This window comes from Octopus sinensis, linkage group LG22, assembly GCF_006345805.1.
Source record: "Octopus sinensis linkage group LG22, ASM634580v1, whole genome shotgun sequence".
In the NCBI taxonomy this organism is placed as follows: Eukaryota; Metazoa; Mollusca; class Cephalopoda; order Octopoda; family Octopodidae; genus Octopus; species Octopus sinensis.
In genome coordinates this window covers 12,794,819-12,816,145 of record NC_043018.1, presented here as the reverse complement: position 1 = coordinate 12,816,145, position 21,327 = coordinate 12,794,819, and the positions used below count along the sequence as shown (strand labels likewise).

Here is a 21,327-nt window from a genome sequence, read left to right as displayed (position 1 = left end):
CTATCTATCTATATATATATATATATGATGCCAGCGCCGCCTCGACTGGCTTCCGTGTCGGTGGCACGTAAAAAGCACCAATCCGACCGTGGCCGATGCCAGCCTCGCTTGGCTCCAGTGCAGGTGGCACGTAAAAAGCACCCACTACACTCACGGAGTGGTTGGCATTAGGAAGGGCATCCAGCTGTAGAAACATTGCCAGATAAGACCGGAGCCTGGTGCAGCCTTCTGGCTTCCCAGATCCCAGGTCAAACCGTCCAACCCATGCTAGCATGGAGAACGGACGTTAAACGATGATGATGATGATGATGATATATATATATATATATTATATATATATATATATATATATATAGATGTTTAGCTGGAAAGCAGTGTCTCTGGTCCTCTTACAACAAATCTTTGCTTCTCGTGAGTTACATATAAAACAGTGGAAAATAATACCAGAAACAAGCTTTCAGTTAACAAGCAACACTTAATTCTTTTGCTAAATAAAATTATACAGCGAACCAGATTAATGCATCATGAAGAATGCTGTCTGTGGAAAATCATACAAAGCTCTTCAACTCAGCCGAACTTGGTCACATCTGCTTCAACAGGAACAAAAATAAAGACATAGCTTCCTGAAAACAAACTCACCCTTCTGGTTAAAATGAAACACATCATGATATTTATTAACAAACAGAGGCTCAGACAAAGGTTTTTAATTTGCTGATTTTGGTGGTCTGTTGCGCAACACAATTGGATACCAGCTCTGTATCCCATGTAAAACTGGGCCAATCCAAATGTCAGACTCAACCAAAAATCTCAATGCCACCTGACCGGTCACATGACCAATCATTATAAACTTATGCATGGAGTCTTTTCAAGGCGGCAAGTTGGCAGAAATGTTAGCATGCTGGGCGAAATGCTTAGTGGTATTTGTCTGCCGTTACGTTCTGAGTTCAAATCCGCCAAGGTCGACTTTGCCTTTCATCCTTTTGGGGTCGATAAATTAAGTACCAGTTATGCACTGGGGTCGATCTAATCGACTTAATCCGTAGGTCTGTCCTTGTTTGTCCCCTCTATGTTTAGCCCCTTGTGGGCAGTAAAGAAACAAGATTATTTAAGTTTAAAACATGCAATTATGAAATTAGTCATGCAAAAAAAAAAAAGAAAGCGAAGGTGGAGACTTTCAGACAATAAATATTTAAGTATAAATATGTAAATATTTGCATTAATAGATCCAACTTACTCAGACTACAAACAACAGAGAAAATTAAAGGGGGGGGGGGAGACAATCTAATACATGCCATTATATTCTTTTCTACTGTAGGCACAAGGCCTGCAATTTTGGGGGAGGTGGGTTGTCGATTAGATTGACTCCAGTATGCAATTGGTACTTAATTTATTGACCCCCAAAAGGATGAAAGGCAAAGTTGACCTTTGCAGAATTTGAACTCTGAATGTAAAGACAGACGAAATACCTATTTCTATTTCTTTCTCTCTCTCTCTCTCTCGCCCTCTCTCTCTCTCTCTCTCTCTCTCTCTCTCTTGCCCTCTCTCCCTCTGACTAGGTAACCATGTGTCTCCTCTACAGCAAGACATCTATTTGTATTTCTAGCCCTTCGTTACACTCTGACATCTCATCACCTAGCACAGCACCATCTCCTCCAGTGGCCCTCTTCACAAAGGATCTTTGTCTTGAGAGTTACTCGATGACCCTGCCAGTGCTGATGCCACATAAAAGACATATAGTATACATTGTAAAGTGGTTGACATTTGGAAGGGTCTCAAGCTGTAAAAACCAGGCCAAAACTGGCTTCACTGATGCTGGTGGCAGCTGTAAATGTTATTCTAACTACAATTAAACTCTGATCATTTAATATCTTGCCTCTACAGACATAAGCATTTCTTTATATATCTTCCCTTTTCAATTTCGGCCTTTGATGTTCTGCTTCTCTATTCAGATTTCATATTTTCCTTTTACTGTAGTCATTATACTTCTGATGAAGAATTTAACCATTTTTGCTACAGATAATTGAAGGGAGTACCTCAAAAAAAAACCCCAGCATTTTTAGTATATTTTATTCGTTTAGTTTTACATGTTTACACTTGTATCATCATCAAAGTATTCTCCATTTGAAGAAATGCATCACTCCAGATGCATTTTCCACTGTTGGAAGCAGTGCTGGAACTTCTGCGAAGTGATGCCTTTTAACACCTCTGTTGTTTTTTCTTCACCTCTTCCACATCTGCAATTTCTGTAGCACCAACTTTCATCACCAGTGATGACCTTTGAAAAAAGGTCTGGATCAACTTCCAGCTTCAGTTCATGACTCACATTCAGTCACGACTGCTTTCAATCTTCCACGAACAAGCGAGACACAAATTTCATTGCAAGTCTTTTCATTTGCAATTATTCACTCAAAATTCGTTGGCAGCAACTTCAGGACAACAACCAGTCACAGAAACAACTTTGTAAATGGTTTGGTTTTGGTCTTTCAAGATCTGCTCATGAATTTTCATGATGTTTTCATTTGTTCAGGAGGTCGATGGTCACCCTGAACAAGGTTGGTCTTCAAGCAACACATGACCACTCCTAAAGTGTGAAAACCACTCATAAACTTGTGTTTTGTTCATGGCAGCATCCTTGTATGCTATTTGAAGCATGACAACTGTTTTGGCTGCTGTTTTCCCCAGCAGAAAACAGAATTTCATGGAAGTTCCTTCATTTCAGCCATTACAAAAAGTCAATGAAAAGGAAAGCACTGCAAAATAATGGTGCATGACATGGCACTGGTCAGCAGGTTGATGCCTGAGGGTTTCGTCAAGTGGCTTCAGTGGGGGAAGCCTGAACTACAATGGGATTGTACCACAGAGAACATTTACAGATATTTGGGGGTACTTCCTCGTATTCACAGATCTGCACCAAATATGCAGCTATTCTAGAAACAGCTGTAAAGCTCTACCTACACACCCCTTTTCCATCAATTTTAAGTTGTTTTTTTTTTTCACCTGTGACGCCATTGATCAACTTACCTGAGTCACATCAACATTATGAACTTTCTTTCTCCCTCACCAGGTACTGACCTACACCTGAATTATTACGAACTTTTCATGTTCTGGACTCTTCTTGCCTTTCTGCTATATGTGTGTGTGTATTTATGAATTCCTCTTCAAATATGTTATGTTAATGATGGACTCTCCCATCAAAGATGACTTATGAGCATCCAGCTTTTACTGAATGACTTGTGATCAAAGGATTTGTTTATTGTGATCAAATGTTTGTGCTGCACATTAGTTCAAATTGATGTCACCTGAATAGGTGGCCCTGTGTACCATGCGCCAGGTGTCAAAACGATCACAGAGCAAAGTGTGACGAAATGTTTTGCTCCAGAACACAAAATGACAATGTGGTCTAGAGACTGAAACCACAATCTTGCATTTGGGAGTGCAACACCCTAACCACTAAGCCATGCATCCTCACACATGGAGATAGAAAGATGTAATAGGTTGATTTGCTTGTTTATGCTTTTGTTCTGTTATATCTTTCTCTCTCCCTGGCGTTGGGAAGGGCATCTGGCCGTAGAAACTCTGCCAGATCAAGATTGGAGTGTGGTGCAGTCATCTGGTTTGGCAGTCCACAGTCAAATCGTCCAACCCATGCTAGCATGGAAAGCGGATGTTAAACGATGATGATGATGATGATATATATATGTATATATATGAAGAGCATAGGCTTGAAACGTAAAAGACTTTCTCACCTTCCCAAGTGTCAAACTAAATGACCTCTTTTGTTTTGTTTTTTTGTAAATTTCAACTATATATATATATATATATATATATATATATATAGATATATATATATATAGAGAGAGAGAGAGAGAGAGAGAGAGAGGCGCCACCTATCCTGGTGCCATGTAAAATGCACCTGAGCCAGTGTCACATAAAATGCAGCTGTGCTGGTGCCATGTGGGGAGAACCTGTGTCCCTACCATGTGTGAAGCAGCCATGCTGGTGCCACTTATAAAGCACCCAGTACACTTTGTAAAGTGGTTGGTGTTAGAAATGGCATCCGAGCGTAGAAACCAAACCAAAAGAGACAACAAGGGGCACGGTGCCGCCGCTGTCTCGTCGTCCAGCTCCTATCAAACTATCCAATCTAGAGCAGCATGGAAATGGGACGTTAAGCGATAATAATGAGGATAGATAAATAGTAAACGTATACGCATGTTTGTGTATCTATACATGTTACGTATGCGTGTGGGTGTTTACAGAAAGTGCGGGAATTTCGGGGATCCTTGAGTAGAAGCAAGTCAAAAGCTGAAATCTTCAGAGAGAGAGAGAGAGAGAAGCCACACGCACGCGCACACATATGTGCAAGGGAGAGAACTCTATTAGGGCGCGGCAATGTTTGTTTGAAGTCAGGTGACCATTATTTACATCCACCATGTTGGTTGGATGAGAGGGAAGACGACTCGTTTGGCTGCTGTGGTTTGTTTTGCTCCGGTCGTCGCCTTTCATCTGCTGTTGCGAAGGGAGCCGAACTGACGTCGCAGCTCACTTATGAAAGGGTTACACTAAAGAAACAATCTCCACCCAAAAGCTGCAAAGAAAAGAGCTGACAGCTGTTGAAATCGCAATTAAAACTTGTAAAAAAAAAAAAAAAAGGCCAAGAAAATGGCTTCCCGACGACGTGACGTGTCATAGAAGCGATTTGGGAAGACATAAGTCTGGGTAAATAGCTGTATGTTGCAATAGTGGGCCCAAGCAGACGAGTGTTTTGCCTCCGATTCGATTCCCCGTCTGTGACAAGTTGCCTTTGTGTCGTTTCTAAGCCGTAAATTGTGATGCGAGGTAATGTGTGACTGCAATCGGCCTCGCTGAAAGCAAGAAGATCCGAGTGCTGCGACGGATCAACGAGGGGAACCCAGAGGAACCGAAGACAACCGAAGAAGAAGAAGAAGAAGATGTGGCTACGGATAGTGTTGCTCATCATTTACATTGCCGTTCTGTTCGTCATCGCTCGTCTCTTGGAGACGTTCGCTTGGTACGATGCCGGTCTGCTCGCTCACCGTTTGCTCGACCCGATGACTCTGTCCGTGAAGAAGCTGAAAGCACTTCTCGAGCAGAGAGGGGTCGGATACGAAGGCATCGTGGAGAAGAAGGAACTCACGGGTCTAGTAGAAGCCACAGGTAGGTCCTCGTTCCTCTGCTTTGTAAACTCTTCTCATCTCCTTTCCAAAATAGACTCATTAATACCTGTGTGTGTGTATATATATATGTGTGTGTGTGTGTGTGTAAGTTCAGCAAAATTTAGATTCAGATGAATTTGGTACTTCAGTTAAAGGCACCAGAATTTGGTTTGGTATTATCCTTATAAATCAAATGGGGTGATTATACTACACTACCTTGCATATCCTTGTTGCTTATTTCGATTATATATATATACACGCGCACGCACAGATGCCTATGTTTGGGTTTTAATTGCTAGACATGAATTAAACTGGTAAACTAAATGCTCCAGTGGACAAGAAACTTTAATCCATCGTCTTCACGTAGAAATTACGGAGCTTTACTATGTTGTTTTATTTAAAGCAATATTAGTCATACACAGTCAATAGCATGACATTTGTAGAATTGACCTGTTTGTATTCGTTTGATGACAAGTTTTAGAATAAAACAAATATACCATGCCTTCGTATTTATATATGTGTGTGTGTACGCGACATAGTGACATTATATATATATATATATATTCAGTTTGTTTACTGAAACAAAAGTTTACAAGTCAAAACTTGTAATTTTTCCAGCAGTTAATTAGCTAATTAACTAATTAGAAGTAGTAACCGTTGTGTATAAAACTGTTTCTTAGTTTAATTTTATGTTGTTTTAAAGTAAATTCTTTTGATAAAATTTTAATTTCTAAAATGTATTTCCCAAAGTGATCGTATGAAACGAGATATAAAATACTCCAGAGTTAAAAAGAAAAAGGAGAAACGAAAGTAATTCAGGAAAACTTATGAATTCCCAATGATCTGCCAGAAATAGCAGCCAAATCTCTCTCAAACCACATCCTACAACATTGAAAAGTGGGAATATTTAAGCTAAAATAATCCTAGATACCCCTTAATACGAATTCTGTTGACTTCGGGATGCCCTAAAGATGAAATAATTATAGGTGCACTTGGCAGGGAAATCTTTGAAAAGAAACAACATTTTACGTTAGAAAAAAGACTTTGTTGTAATTAAAGGTAAACACAAGTGTGATCCACCCCCCTCCTTGTTTTCTCACAACTCCTAGAAAAATAGAGAAATTTTACAAAAATGCTTCAGATGATGCAGATTGTGATCATTTCGGAATTTGTTGTGAAAATATTTTTCCGTGTGTGGGGAGGGGAATCTCTGAAAATTCACAAAACTTAGTTTTGCTTCCTCATAATTTTCATGAAATTTAATACAAATACCTTTGAGATAGTGTTCGGGGGTGGCACATTTGTAGCCATACCAAATAGCATGTCCTCTCGACTTTGTTTCCTCATAATTTCAGAAAAATGGATATTTTCTTATAAAATTTTATGCAAATACGCTTCAGATGGTGCAGATTACAATTATTTCAGGATTTAATATGAAAAAAATTTTCGTGGGTGGTGTGGGGAGTTTAGAAAAATTCACACGGGACGGCTTTGTTGCCTCATAACTTTAAGAAAAACGGGTATTTGTTTATGCAATTTCCTACAAATACCTTTCAGAGTGTGTCTATTACGATTATATCGGAATTTAATACGGAAAAAAGAAAATGATGGACTCGTACACATACAGACTGACACATGACAATTTTCTTTGGAAATAAGTTTCATTTTGTAGATATGTGTTTACGTGAGCTAAAATTTGATATAATCGTAATCTACACATCCTGAAAGTATTTGAAGGAAATTTTACGAAAGAATATCCATTTTTCTGAAGTTATGAGGAAACAAAGCCAACCGGTGTGTATTTTCCGAAACTCCTCGCCCTGCCCTCGGAAAAGATTTTTTTACCACAGATTTCGATATAATCGAAATCTTTGCCATTCTAAGCGTACTTGTAGAAAATTTCATTAAAAAATATCCATTTTCCTGAAAGTTGTGAGGAAACAGAATGGCGAGGGTGAAAACTTGTGTAGGTATGCCGCGTTTTATTTGTTTTTCGCTGTCTGCCCCTTCTTTACAACGATAAGGTATGAATATTAGAAGATTAAGTAAAGGGACCACGTTGGCTCAGACCTTATTGGTAACCAACGTGACTGAAGAATCAAGGTAGATTACTCTGCATTCGTCAGTCCTGCCATTCTTTGCTTAGGAATGGTTTTGGCAAAAGGGGCAGAGGGGTCCGAGTTCCAATCCTGTTGGAATCAGCTTTGTTTACCTCCTGCAACCAATGAAATCAAGGAACTGTCAAGCACTAGAACCCATTTCACCAAAGTTTAGGCCATCTGCCTCTTCAAAGCAGCTTTTACTAAAGTCATTTTGTTATAAAAGAAATGGTGTCTAAAATTTCTATGTAAAACTAGCAAACGCACCTGTCCTTTAGATGGTCTAAGTTGCTTTGGTGGTTTGATTTTCCCCAAATAATTGAACTACAAAGAAGGTTTATGAGAAGCATGACAATCTGTTTCTGATTAACCAAGGAACAGAAAACCAAACTGAAGGCTGGTCATTGTGGAGGTTGTTGCACTTTAATGATCATAGAACATATGAGTCTGCAAGCGATGCAAAGTAGAGCTACTGAAGTGCTTTGGGAGTAGATTACGGATAATGACTACAAAATATGATTGTTTTACATGAAAGCGAAATTTCTTGTCAGAAACCGGAACATAAATGGTGTAAGGAAACTGAAGGAAGACGTTGAAACTGCCCCTCTGCGAGTTTATTTTATTCAGCAGCAAAGGGAGCTATTTTTCTCGGAGAGATAAGCTAACAAAAGCCCCTTTATTTCTGTTTTCCTACATAGCCTGCGCATAAACTAGCAGTGAATGCTGCATAAGGTTAAATTGGTTTGGAGCTTTCTGAAAGACATGCATGTCTTTCGCTAGTGGAAATAAAACTCTTATTTAAAGGTTGATTCTTTGGGACGAATCATATCTGAGGCTAGAACAACAATGCTGAAACGTATTTGAAACAATGGATAACAGTTGAGATATCATAATGGATGGGTAAATAAGCATCGTTAAGGGGAAACAAGGCATTGGTAGGTAAGCAAAGGTATCAAAATATAGAAGAGAGGGAAGAGAACTTCACCTTTCAGGTAACTCAGAATAGGTAAAGGTAAGCTTGCCAAAGTTTAATGCAGTTTAAATGTGGAAATTAAGATTGTTTGGTATTGGATATTCCTTGTGTGCAATGTTCCTAATCAATTTAATCACCATGGCAGGTGAACAGTTGATATAGACAAAATCCTTTCACTTTTATAAAAAGACTAGCAGTATCACCCAGTATTGCTTGGGTTTATTTCGACCTTTTAGAATAGGAATTTTTGAAAAGTAAAAATTTTACATTATGTAGCTTGTTATTCTCTTTTAGTGAACATTTTTCTGGTTGAAATACGCCGAAAAATGGTGATACAGCAGCCAAAAAATCGTTAAAAAATAAGGATTTTCATAGAAAAAAAGCACCTTTTTGATGTAAATAATTTTTGGTGTTAACATGGTCCAATTTGAATTTTTTCTTCTACAGAATGAAGTGCAAGCCTTCTTCTATCATACTCTCAATTTTGGTCAACTTGCGCTGCATACACAGACAACTTCAGCTTTATATATATATAAAGAGACTAGCTATTTTGACCCGTGCTTTGCTTGGGTTTTGGTGGTGGTGTTGTTTGGTGCATGTTGTCTCCTTTTTCCCTTCTTTTGTTTGTCTTCTTTGCCTGCTTCTTTTTATTGCCCTCTTCTTTACCCCCCCCCCTTTTCCTAAATCCCTCAAAGTTTTACACCCACAATTAAAGATAACCCCTTCTAGCCCCTGCAGCAACATGAAAAGCCACCATTATTCAAACAGCACAACCTGTCTATCCCATAAAACTCAATTTTTCCCATATTCCTCACCATGGCAACCAAATGGTAGCCCCGAGCGACTTGCAACTCTCCTCACACCATTGCCCACCCCATTTTAACCCCCCCCCCGTGTAAATTTTGGTGCCAATCCGACCCCATCTACCGCCCCTTAAACCGTTCCCATCCCAAAATGAGGCATATAACCAAGAAATCAAACAACTTTTTCGCATTTCAGCTTTATAGATATTGATTAAAAAAGTATGGTTGACCCAACATACAAAAATACTCTGTCCATTTACGTGGGAGCTCTGGGCAAAATGTTTAGTGCATGACCATCTTTGGGACATAAGTAAAGTGTGTGTAAAGTTTGGTGAAAATCAGTTGAGAATTGTGGGAATGTATGTGTTAGTCGTTATACATACACTGTAATTTATATATATATTCTAGATAAAATAGATTAATACGTTTATTAAAAACCACATTCTTAACAGAACAATGGAAAATAGAGAGGGAATATAGTTAAAGTTGGAAAAATAAAATGAAGCAACTTTTTCTTTAAAATTGTAGGGTATATGATATGATACAGATTTAGCTACTGTTTCTAACATGTAGAATAAGTACTGGTAGTTCTACTAGTTGGATAGTAGAACATGCATAAATAATGAGGATCACTTCTTCCTTTAGTAACTTGACACTGTTAGCCTAGTTTGTGTCCAGTCAGTTTCTGTGTCAAGCGTCTACCAATATTTGTTTCTGGGTCATGTACTGCGGCAACAGGACTAGTTTAATTTAGGCTTTTATAGCAAGTCACAAAATGATTAGCCAATGCCACCCTGCCACCCTTAGTAAAGAAAAAAACACTGATAACACTTATTACATAACTGTGTAAAGAGATTTGTGAATCTATCTCATTGTAATCATCAGCATTTTTATGACTGCTTTATATGCTGGCATGTGTTGGACAGAACAAAAATAAGGACCAATCTGAGTCGGTCCTTATTCAAAGCTATTGTTCTAGTAGATGGTTCAGAGTGTCACATCTTGCTTGTATGTTCCGTTTTCAACCGTTGGATGTTGTTCTTAACATCAACCAGTTTACAGATGGTACTAGAAAGGTTGTTTACCTTATATCATCTATGTATGTATCTACACACACACACACACACACACACACACACACACAGAAGTAAGCACATAGGTACAAAACAAAGTGGTAAAAATAGCATTCAGCTAAAAGTAGAGCAAAATACTATTTTATTGAAGCCAAAAAGAAAAAGTTGTGATAAAAAAAGAATTGTTTTATCACAACTGTCTGATGAATGGTCACGTGAAACTGAGTAAGAGTTGGCAAAAATTTTTTTAGTTTTAATCGAATAGTCTATCATCATCATCATTTCACATTCGTTGTCCATGCTGTCATGGGTTGGACGGTTTGACTAGGTTGGCATACTGGAAGGCTGCACCAGACTCCAGTCTGATTTGGCATGGTTTTCTACGGATGGATACAATGGATGCTTTTACACACACTGGCACAGATGCCATTTGCGTGACACTGGGGTGTGTTTATGTGCCACCTGCATGGGTGCAGATTTACATGACAGTGATATCTGCCATGACTGCGATTTTACTCAGCTTGATGGGTCTTCTTCTCAAGCATGACAGAATGCCAAAGGTCTTGGTTATTGCCTCCATGAGGCCCAACACTTGAAAGGAACTCAGCCACTTTGCCTATGTGAGGCTGAATGCTTGAAAGGAACTCAGGCATTTTGCCTCTGTGAAGCCCAACACTCAAAAGAAACTCAGCTACTTTGCCTCCGTCAGGCCCATTGCTTGAAAGGAACTCAGCCACTTTGCATCTGTGAGGCCCAGTGTTCAAAAGATGTTCTTTATGTGCCACAAGCATGGGTGCTCTTGGCTTGACAGGTCCTCTCAAGCACAGCACATTGCCAAAGGTCTTGGTCACCAGTCATTGTTTCTGTGAGACTCAAAGTTCGAAGATCATGCTTCACCACCTTTACACAGCTGTCCTTGTCCATAGGCATCACGTGACCATACCAGCGCAGTCTCTCTTGCACACCACATGTTACCTCTTATGCCCATCTTTCTCTCAAGACACTTACACTCTGCCATTGCACATCCAGCGAAGTATTCTGGTTTCATTTCTTTCAAGCCTATGCATGTCCTCGGCTGTCATAGCCCCTGTTTCACTGCCATGCAGGCATCATACCATCTGCTTTCACTCTGAGAGAGAGGCCCTTTGTTGCCGGCAGGGGTAGGAGCTTTCTGAACTTTGCCCAGCCTAATCTTATTTTCACAGCTACGCTCTCTGAGCATATCCCTCCACTACTAATTTGGTCACCTGGGTAACAGAAGCTATCTACTACCCCTGGCTTGTTCCCCTGGCAGTTTATGGAGTCCATTTTCAGCATCTATTCTACCTGTGCATCTTCACATACAAAAGCTATTTTCCCTGTTAAGCTTCCTCTGATATAGCTGTACCTCTTATGTGTCCATAACTTACACCAGGTACATCTTATGGAGTTTCTACCTACAGCTTTTCTACAGATTGAGCTGGGCCATCTACCCGAGGGGATTTGTGATTTGTCTGCCTTCCTGCTTACTATGACTTGGGTTTTTGCTAGGTTAACACTAAAGTCCTTTGATTCTAGACCTTGCTTCCATACCTGGAACTTGTCTAGTTCTGATAGTGATTCAGCTAGAAGGGTAAGGTCATCAGCGTAGAGGAACTCTCAGGGGTTGCCTGTCTTGAATTCTGTTATTGCCTGGAAGACTATGATGAACAAGAGAGGCTGAGCACTAATCCTTGGTGAACCCCTACTTGTACTCTGAATTCTTTGCTGTACTCACCTTACTGGTAGCACCCCTGCACATAGCTTGAACAGCTCTCACCAACCACTTGTCTATCCCTAGTTTCTGTATTAAATACCAAATAAGGGATCAGGGGACTCTGTCAAAAGCTTTCTCCAAGTAAACAAAAGCCAAGTACAGAGGTTTATCCTTTAGGTATTTCTACAGCAGAAATACCTAAATTCCTCCTCCTCCTCCTCCACCCCCATCTGCCAGTCTCCGGTGTGTGGGGGTTGGAGAGCTTTTGAGGCCCCTTACCCTTCCACTAAGTCAGGTAAAAAATAATTTTATTTTGCAAGACATTTCACCTGTACGCAGCAGCTGCATGGAAAGAAAGGCATTCAAACAAACGTTATCATGTTTGGTTTTCCATGTTGAAACAAGTTGGAAAAATTTGTAAAATGTTCCCCAAGAGATTCGATCCTGTGTCATCATCAATGGAACTCAGCATCTCTTCTGAATCTTCCTTCGTTAACTCTACTTTGAGTTTTTCCCATTAGTATGAATTTTTCCAATTTTTATATATAATGTCTATTCTTCCCCACCCCGTCCGTACAGGTGTGGGCCTTCTTGCATATGTACAAATGAGATCATAAAATCTACTAAACATGAAATCTGACCCCTTCAAGCCCACCCCTCTCAAATAAGGATGCCTCCTTGTCTCAGAGACTGATGATATCTGATCTTAATGCTTTTAGGGAAGTTGGAGTACTCTTTCGACAGAGGATTATCAACCTCACATAGAGTTATGCTAATGTTGTCTAATTATACATGGTGGTGAGGTGGGGTGGGGGGTTATGTTCTAGGGAATCGGGCGGACCAAAGGATTATCTCAGTAGGTTTCAAGAGAAGCAAAATAGAACAGACTGCATGTTACCGGACGATTTAGAAAGCCTACTTGGATGGCCAGTGCTCCACAGGAAGCTGGAAGTTTAAGATCTACTGTCCACGATTCATTTTGCATGTCAAGGTCTTTACCAATCTGGTATTATCTCTTATATAGTATATGTCCAAGTCTTTGACAACCAGTCACTTCCTCAACTCATTTACTGAGCCTTTACCAAACATTTATTGCATACTGGAAAGTACCAGAACACACTGTCAACTGCTGGCAAAGCAAGACCCCCACCCCCACCAGTTTCAGTCTTCAATTCAAGCCAGTTCACTTTACTTTTTTAGAAAGTCACAAATGTCACAGTTCCCATTTTCCCTTTCCTGAAAATATAAGGGTCGTTGTGCCTCAACAAACCTCTCCCTAACATTTTCTTTTACTTTTCCTCTTCAGGTGTCGTCACAGATGATGAAGTCCTGGAGGTTGGTGAAATAGAGGATCCCGCTGAAGTGACCAATTTTACATCTGGTTATGACTTCTACGAACAAGTTGAAGATACAAAAGACAGTGTTTGGCTAGTACAAGTAATTGCTAGTGGTCACAATAGCTCCTTTATCAATAATGCAAGTTGGAAAACTGTGCGGAAGAAAGTTGCCAAATTTGGGGTCAGAGCTGGTGTGATGGACTGTTCTCTTGACTGGAAGTAAGGGTCAAATTTATATAAAATTAATAATTCTATTACAATTGCATCAAAATAGAGCCATAACCAGTTAGCAGTATTCATTTCAAATAAGATCTCTCAAATACACTTGAAATAAATTAGATTTTACGATTTAATGAACAGGAGTGGCTGTGTGGTAAGTAACTTGCTTACCAACCACATGGTTCCAGGTTCAGTCCCACTGCGTGGTACTTTGGTCAAGTGTCTTCTACTATAGCCTCGAGCTGACCAAAGCCTTGTGAGTGGATTTGGTAGACAGAAACTGAAAGAAGCGTGTCGTATATATGTATATATATGTGTGTGTTTGTCCGCCCAACATCACTTGACAACCGATGTTGGTGTGTTTACGTCCCGTAACTTAGCGGTTGGGCAAAAAGACACAGATAGAATAGGCTTACAAGGAATAAGCCCTGGGGTCGATTTGCTCGACTAAAGGCGGTGCTCCAGCATGGCCGAAGTCAAATGACTGAAACAAATAAAAGAGAAAGAGAGTGTGTTGAAGACTAAGAGCTGTGGGAATTAATGAGAAGTGCTCCATGTTTGTAATGGCTGAAGTAAGAGCTGTTCCCACATGTGTATCAAGGGTACCGAAAAGGAATATAGTTCCAAGCAAATAGTGTGATGTCATCCCACCAATAGCTTAGAAACCAATGAAAGGTGTCCTTACTATCAACCAATCAGCATAGAGTTAACAAAACAAATGTGAATATGTTCTGTCTGGAAAACAAGGACGTTATCAATTTCATAAGGGCAACAACTCAACACTTGCACGGGAAGACATATTATATACTGTATATCCTGTTGGTGTGAGTGTTTAGAAATGCCAAAATTGACAAAAACTGTGATTTCCATCTTTTGTTATCACTCAAGAATACCAGCTGTTCTCAATAACAATGCAGTGAAAACAGCAATTGAAAAGGATCCATGGCAAATTATAAGGGTGGCCTACTGTGCAGGATCATCTCAAACAGATTGGGCAAGTGGGTATAGAGAAGTGGGTACCTTATGATAATGCAAGACCACATTTTGCAAAGCTAACCCAAGAGAAGATAAATTCATTCAGGTTGGGCAGCTGTACCTCACGTTCTCTCCTCATCAGATTTTCACTTATTTGAGCCACTCGTAAACTTTACCAGTTGAAAAATATTCAGAAATGGACAATGCTGAAACAGCATTTAAAACATCGAAAGAGCCTGAATTTTGAACCTAAGGAATCGGAGAACTAGTTTCTCAGTGGGAAAATGTTATTAAGAACAGCAATTATATTTTGAATAAATAAATATATTTATGAAATATTTTATGCTGATTTAAACTCCTTACTTGAATGTAATATTACATTTTGGTACCCCTAATGTATGCATACGTGTGTGTGTATTTAGTATAAGCAGATAGGATCAAAATAAAGATGTGCACATTTATTTTTATCACCCTCCAGCTCACAAGAACGTAAAAGGCCTGAGCTGTGGGATAGAATTTCAGAAAAAAAAAATGTTTCTCTCTGTAGTCTTTGTTTGTGGAAACATTGAGCCAAGCCTCTGATATCAGTTAAAAATAAATGTACACATTTTATACACATCCAAATACATATATATGTGTATACACACATGCACACGAATACATATATGTGTATATATGCACCCCACACAAACACACACGTCTGTTCTATTTACACTGCATGTGTTTTTGGGTTCTTAAAATAAATTAATCTTTTTTGTTTTCTTTCTCATTTCAGGTTATGCAGAAATAAGGGTTGGTATTCGTCCCAAGTCATCTTATCCCTCCCTGAGAACTTCAAAACTAAAGCCAATGTTGTTATGTATGTTTACAATGGACCTGCCAAACCCAGTTCCATGTTTAAATGGGTAAAGAATAAACTGAATCGAAAAGTGAAGCAAATTGCCGACTACGATGAGTTAAAGCGAGAATGGCTGTCTTTCCAAAAAAAATATGAAATCCGGGTTGTCCTCTTCACGGAGTTGGCATCCATACCGCTGATATTCTCGGCTCTCAGTGTTAAATTTCCAGGTCGTGTACGTTTTGGGACTATGAATTCTAAATCTGGATCAGGAAAAGAAACTCTAGCTCGTCTGAAACTAAAGCCTCCTGCTTGCTTTGTGATAGCCCCCGGCAAAACCCTTGTTTATGGCTCGCGGCCAGGTGAATTGTTGACGTTTCGATCAATGGAAAATTTTCTCAAGTCCTTATATCCTGAAGTGAATGATTTCTTTATTTTAAGTTTGATTGTTACCAATTTAATGGGTTGGTTTGAATTGTTTCTCAGTCAAGGAAGTCTGTTTCGCCGACTGCTCCGCCTTATCTGCTGTTGTATTAAATACAATATTGTACTTATTATTTTGTGGCAGCCTTTGCTGGCTCTCTTTCAGTTGTCTTATTTTGAAATACTTTTGGAATGGGGTTTGCTGGCCCTGCATTTCCTCAGCGGCTCGTCTATTGGAAGCATCATTCGGAAAGATCTCATTTTTTACAGTAACAGCCGATATCTACTATTAGGGACATTTTCCTTGTATTCTTTACTGGTTGGATACATCCAGTACAAACGGAAGAATGGTATGATTGCCGAAGATGAATTCGATTGGTTCAACTTTGCTCAGCTGTTAAACTTTAACCCCTTGTTAAATCCGTCTTTCCAAATAGTACATCCAGGGGGCTTGTACGCGATGTATCTGCTGGAAAGCAGCGACATGTTGTTTGGACACTTTCCTGATTTAGTAGTCACCGAGATGCAATCTGTGGTCTCCAGTGATTACATTAAACACCTACCTCGATGGAAATATGGCAGAGTACTTAACCACAATGAAAATTCAAAGCTAAAATGTTCTCATAAAGATGATGTTGAAAATTTAATTGCTACACCGAATCATGGATTTTGCTCAGGTTCACCAGATTTTGAATCCGGGGATAACCCTGCAATTCAAATGATGGACGGAAATTACTGCTGTGGTTGTATGCAAAGGAATGCAGCCTCGTCTGAATCTTGTGTCTCAACTTCACCTCCACCAGATCTGTCAGAAGAGCAGCAGTCTCGTAAATCGAATGATGTCTGCTGTCCTTTACACAAAAGAAAACACTCTTCGGCCTCGAGTGCAGACGAATGCAAGCACAATTCTCTCTGTTCTGCATCCTCAAAGGCCAACGCCAGAGAAGCAAACCATCTTGTCTGCTCTGAAAATTACAAGTTGGTGCCTGATGGTTTTCTACAGACAAGCCAATGTGTGATATGTTTGGAAGATTTTGTAATTGGTGCTGACATTTGTGGCCTTCCCTGTGCTCATTTCTTTCATGAATGCTGTATATTACGTTGGTTGTATAGAATGAGTTATGCATGCCCCATGTGTCGGTGGCTCTCTTATAATCCGAAACCGGGCTTGGACTTGTGTGAAATTTTCTCTGCAGTTCCTAACTAAATGTAACAACAAATGCAGTTACCATTTTACTATTATTCTATTTGACTTTGGCGAAACAAAAGGACTTTGGTCGTATATTCTTATTTTCTGTTATTATAATAATAATAATAATCATCCTCATTACTTTCAGGGTTTCTCTTTAGTCTTAGGAGTGGCTAAAGAACAGCAGCTTTTGAACAACAACAACAACAATAATATAATAGAGTTCTTATCAAGTAAGAGTAAGAAAACAAAATTGTCCTCGTCTAAATATATAGTTGAGATCTATCACTCCTGCCTATTTTCTTTTTCTTTCAAACATCAAGAGTTAAGCTCCAATAGCCTGTATTCCTCCAGTAAACAAGCAAGTCGTGGGCTTTCACCACGTATCTACGGTAAGGCATGCCTTTGAAAGCTTCAATTGTTTCTTTAAAATATCCACCAAACATGGAGACCAGCTAGACATTATTGTCCCTCTTCTTCTTCTTCTTCTCATAAAACGATTTTTGCTTTGCTACAGTTTCAACATTTCGGTTTCCAATCGTAGAACTTTCTGTTGTTCTTCAGCTTTATAACATTTGCAGTTATTAGGTATCTCCCCCTCCCCTGTCAGAATCAAAGAGGTTCTTTCGGTTGTTGCAAAATAGAACTCTAACTTCTAACACAAAGAATTTAACAGTAATTTTGTGGTTAAAAATATTAAAACCTTGTTTTAGTTTAGAAACAACATCCAATAGTTTATCTCAAAAATGTAATTTAGACACACAAGACATTTGTTCTCAGCAGCCTCGTTTTTGAAATGTTATTTTGTTAAATATTAGACTTTCTTTAGGTAAAAACTGAAATTATGTATAAAGAATATGAATGCATCTTTTTTTTTTTAAATATAAAGATAGATTAGTTAATTATCAACTGTTAAACTTTTACTTCTTTCAGATTTAAACCGTTTGCCATTTTGACCAAACTAGAATGCTATTGTGACCATTTTTTATTTTGCTGTTATAAGGATGGATAATTTCTTTTAAAGATGGATTTTTAAAATTAATTTTGCAAATGTCAAAGGATGTTATTGTTACATTCCAAAACTTAGTTACAGAAGGATCTTATCTCTTCTTTTCCCTCTTAAAATATCTCTTGTGAAAGACAGTATTCTTCTTACAAAGTGTCAGTGAAGCTGTATCAACAATTTAATTGGTTTTATTTACTTCTCTGCCATCATCTTCTAAAGGGCATGGATGGCTTCACTCGATAGGACAGCAGCAAGCTAACAGGGGGTTTGTGTTGACACAGCATTACATTCTGTCTATGACAAAAACATTTCATTCACCCTGGCCACTGAACTCCAACAAGTACTGCAGGATATAGACCACAGCCACATTATACTGTTGCTCCAGTAAGGTACTGCATGATGGTATAACTAAACCACACTATAAAACTGTCGGATTTGCAGCACTGAATTCAATTCCTCCTGTGAGAATAGCTATTTGCAATAGATTGGAATTTGATTTCTCTTTCATTCAATTCATGCCTCATCATCTGGAGATAAAACATCAAACCCTGTAGATCATGTATGTCTGAGAAAGGATAGCAGTTACACTGAGTTAAGCAAACAAAAATGTTTTAAAGAGTTGCAGCTATCAAGGTGATAGTTTATTGACCTACCGTCCAAAAGTGTTGACATTTTATTCTATTCTGTTTCTGGGAGGTAAAAATAAAAAAAGTGCTTATCTATCACTGGCTGAGTTTGTGTGTAGGTAATTCACCAGTGTTAGCAGTGGTAGCATAGTATAATTCATGAGTGTTTGGTTACCTTGCAGTGCTGAGCTCAACAAAACATCTGAGAGTAACGAAGTTAGTGTTCCAATGTCCTCTTTTTTTAAATTGTGATTCTGATGAAGATTAAGTCTACAATAGTGCCCTCATCACCCAACTGTTTTATGTGATATTCCTGAAAAACGTCTGTGACCATTAAGTAAATAGTGGATACAATTTAAACTTGAGAAGATAATTTTTGATGTCTCATTATGAGACTTTCTGACAAATGCTATACACCATAACTAGGGCCAATTTTATGGCCCCCTATAACAGGGCAATGAATTATTTAATATTGTATCATGTAATATACCCTACCATGGCTGCACTCCCCTTTTTCAGTGTATCAGGAATTCTCAGTATTGCAAACTCTGTAAATAACAATTATATCTTCTGGGCAGAGACAAGACAGATATTGACAGTTTCTATTACATAGCATGGCTAGTGGTATCACTACTATTGCAAATAAAATAGTTTCTTATGAAAGCAAGTTTCTACTTTGAAATCTTTCTTTTTTTTTTAATCAGATTTGTATTACAGGGTCTAACAAGACAGTTCTGAGACCAGCCATTTAAAAGTGGAAGTTGCATTAGAACACACAAACACAGCAATATTTACCAAGAGAGAAAACTCTCAAATGGTTGTATGGTGCATAAAAATACACCATAGCTATCTCCAGTTATTTTAGTAATATTGGTTTCAAATTTTGACCAGCAAAAAAGTTGCCTGGTGGAATTTGAATTCAGAACATAAAGGATGAAATACCACAAAGCATTTTGCTAGGCATGCTAATAATTCTGCCAGCTCACCACCCTAGTTATTTTAGTAATATTAATATAGTTATAATACATACAGAATATCACCTTAATTCTATTAATATAATTGGGAGGGCAGAGTCATCAGCAGTCCAGGTAAAATGCTTAGTTTCTGTCTTTCATCCGTCTTTAGATTCTAAGTTCAAATTCTGCTTTGATTATCTTTGCCTTTGGTGTTGATAAAATGAATACCAGGTGAACACCGGGGTCGATCTAATCAACTTAGCCCCGTCTCCGAAATTACTGGCCTTGTGCCAAAATTTGAAATCATTATCAATTAAGATCCAGAATTGGTTGTCTAGAGATGAGTTTAAAAGAAACGATATTTGACTCTAATTGTGGAAACTTTTATAAATCAGGATCTTAAAACTGATTGACATAGTTCATGTGACCCTCAGAAGTAAATATCAAAAATGTGAAAACTTTTGACACCATACTAATGTTTTAGTGAACTTAACTATGTTAAAAAAAAAAAGTATGTTCTTGCTTAGACAAACAAATGAACGAGGCACAAGTTTGAATTTTAAGTTGACTTAATTAGGTAGAGCCATGGCTGTGGTTAAAAGTGTTGCTTCCCAACCACCTGGTTTCTGGTTCAGTCCTACTGCGTGATACCTTTGGTAAGTGTCTTCTGCAATAACCTCAGGCCAGCCAAAACCTTGTCAGTGGATTTTGGAGACAAAGAGTAGAACATTCAAATGACAAATAAATGCTGAACTGTTAACAGCACACAAGGGAGAAACTATCCTGGCCGAACCCTATTTTAATAGCTTTAACCCATTAGCATTTAAACTAGTCAAAATATTCTATTTGTGTTCAAACTTGCCAAATATAGCTTCTTACACCTGCCCTACAATGTCATACTAAAAGTAAACAATCCTATAATCAAAAACTCAAAGCATGATTAATTCAAAACAATGTGAATAAATAAGTAGAACATTTGAGAAACCAATCTGAATGCTGAAGAAGAGTTAACTCTTTCGATACCAACCTGTCTGAGATTGTCCCTGGTTCTATGATAAACTTTCTTTAAAGCAATCGAAATCTTCATCAAAACGTCATGTTAATTTAATGTTCCAAATATCAACTATGTAATATGAGTGTTTTACTGAATTTTGCATTATTCTTAAAAGTAGCCGAAACAAAGACAACGTATTTGAGTTTGCCTTTCTTACAATTGAGTAAAAAAGTGTATTTTTTGATTGTTGATAGAAACTCTGAGCTCAGCATAAAGACTGATGTGTACTTACAAAAAGCTGAAGAGTCTTACAGAGCAACACATTCAAACAATGGTAAATGAAGAAAAAAACAGACTCCTGTTTAATCCTTTAGCAGTCATATCTAATATGTATTTATTCACATTGTTTCGATTTAATCCCGCATTATCTCAAAGCTTAAAGATTTTAGAATAACGTTGGGTAGGTGTGAGAGGCTGGATCTGGTTGACCACAAAACATGTAGAATATTTGGACCGGATGGGGCCAGTTTAAATACTAAAGGGGTAATATCCTAAGGAGGGAGAGGTAGCCGAAACATACAATGTTCAAGAGACTTTAATGATGGTAGAGTACGTTAATGCAGAGGAGGACAACTAGAATGAAACAAGTCAGTGTGATGTTGAACTTTTCAAAGTATCGATGAGGTGGCTGCGTGGTAAGAAGTCTACTTACCAACCACATGCTTCAGGGTTCAGTCCCACTGCATGACCTTGGGCAAGTGTCTTCTACTATAGCATCGGGTGACAAAAACCTTGTCATTGGTATGGATTTGGCAGAAGGAAACTGAAAGAAGCCTGTTGTGTGTGTGTGTTTGTTCCCCACCACCACTTGGTACCTGGTGTTGGTTTGCTTACATCCCTGTAA

At 38.6% G+C, this 21,327-nt stretch overlaps 1 protein-coding gene across 1 annotated transcript; it reads left to right on the top strand.

Moving 5' to 3' along the window:
• Positions 1–4,413: 4,413 nt before the first annotated feature.
• On the top strand, positions 4,414–19,140 carry LOC115223162 (E3 ubiquitin-protein ligase RNF103). The gene is made up of 3 exons (XM_029793590.2): positions 4,414–5,178; positions 13,167–13,416; positions 15,167–19,140. Exons 1-3 carry the CDS (start codon positions 4,953–4,955, stop codon positions 16,857–16,859), a joined length of 2,169 nt encoding a protein of 722 aa, XP_029649450.1. The 5' UTR covers positions 4,414–4,952; the 3' UTR covers positions 16,860–19,140.
• Positions 19,141–21,327: the final 2,187 nt, after the last annotated feature.

Coding starts and splice junctions, on each gene's coding strand:
- LOC115223162 (XM_029793590.2), top strand. CDS start 4,953: ATGTGGCTACGGATAGTGTTGCTCATCATTTACATTGCCGTTCTGTTC. Junction 5,179..13,166: donor GGGTCTAGTAGAAGCCACAG/GTAGGTCCTCGT, acceptor TTTCCTCTTCAG/GTGTCGTCACAGATGATGAA. Junction 13,417..15,166: donor GACTGTTCTCTTGACTGGAA/GTAAGGGTCAAA, acceptor TTCTCATTTCAG/GTTATGCAGAAATAAGGGTT.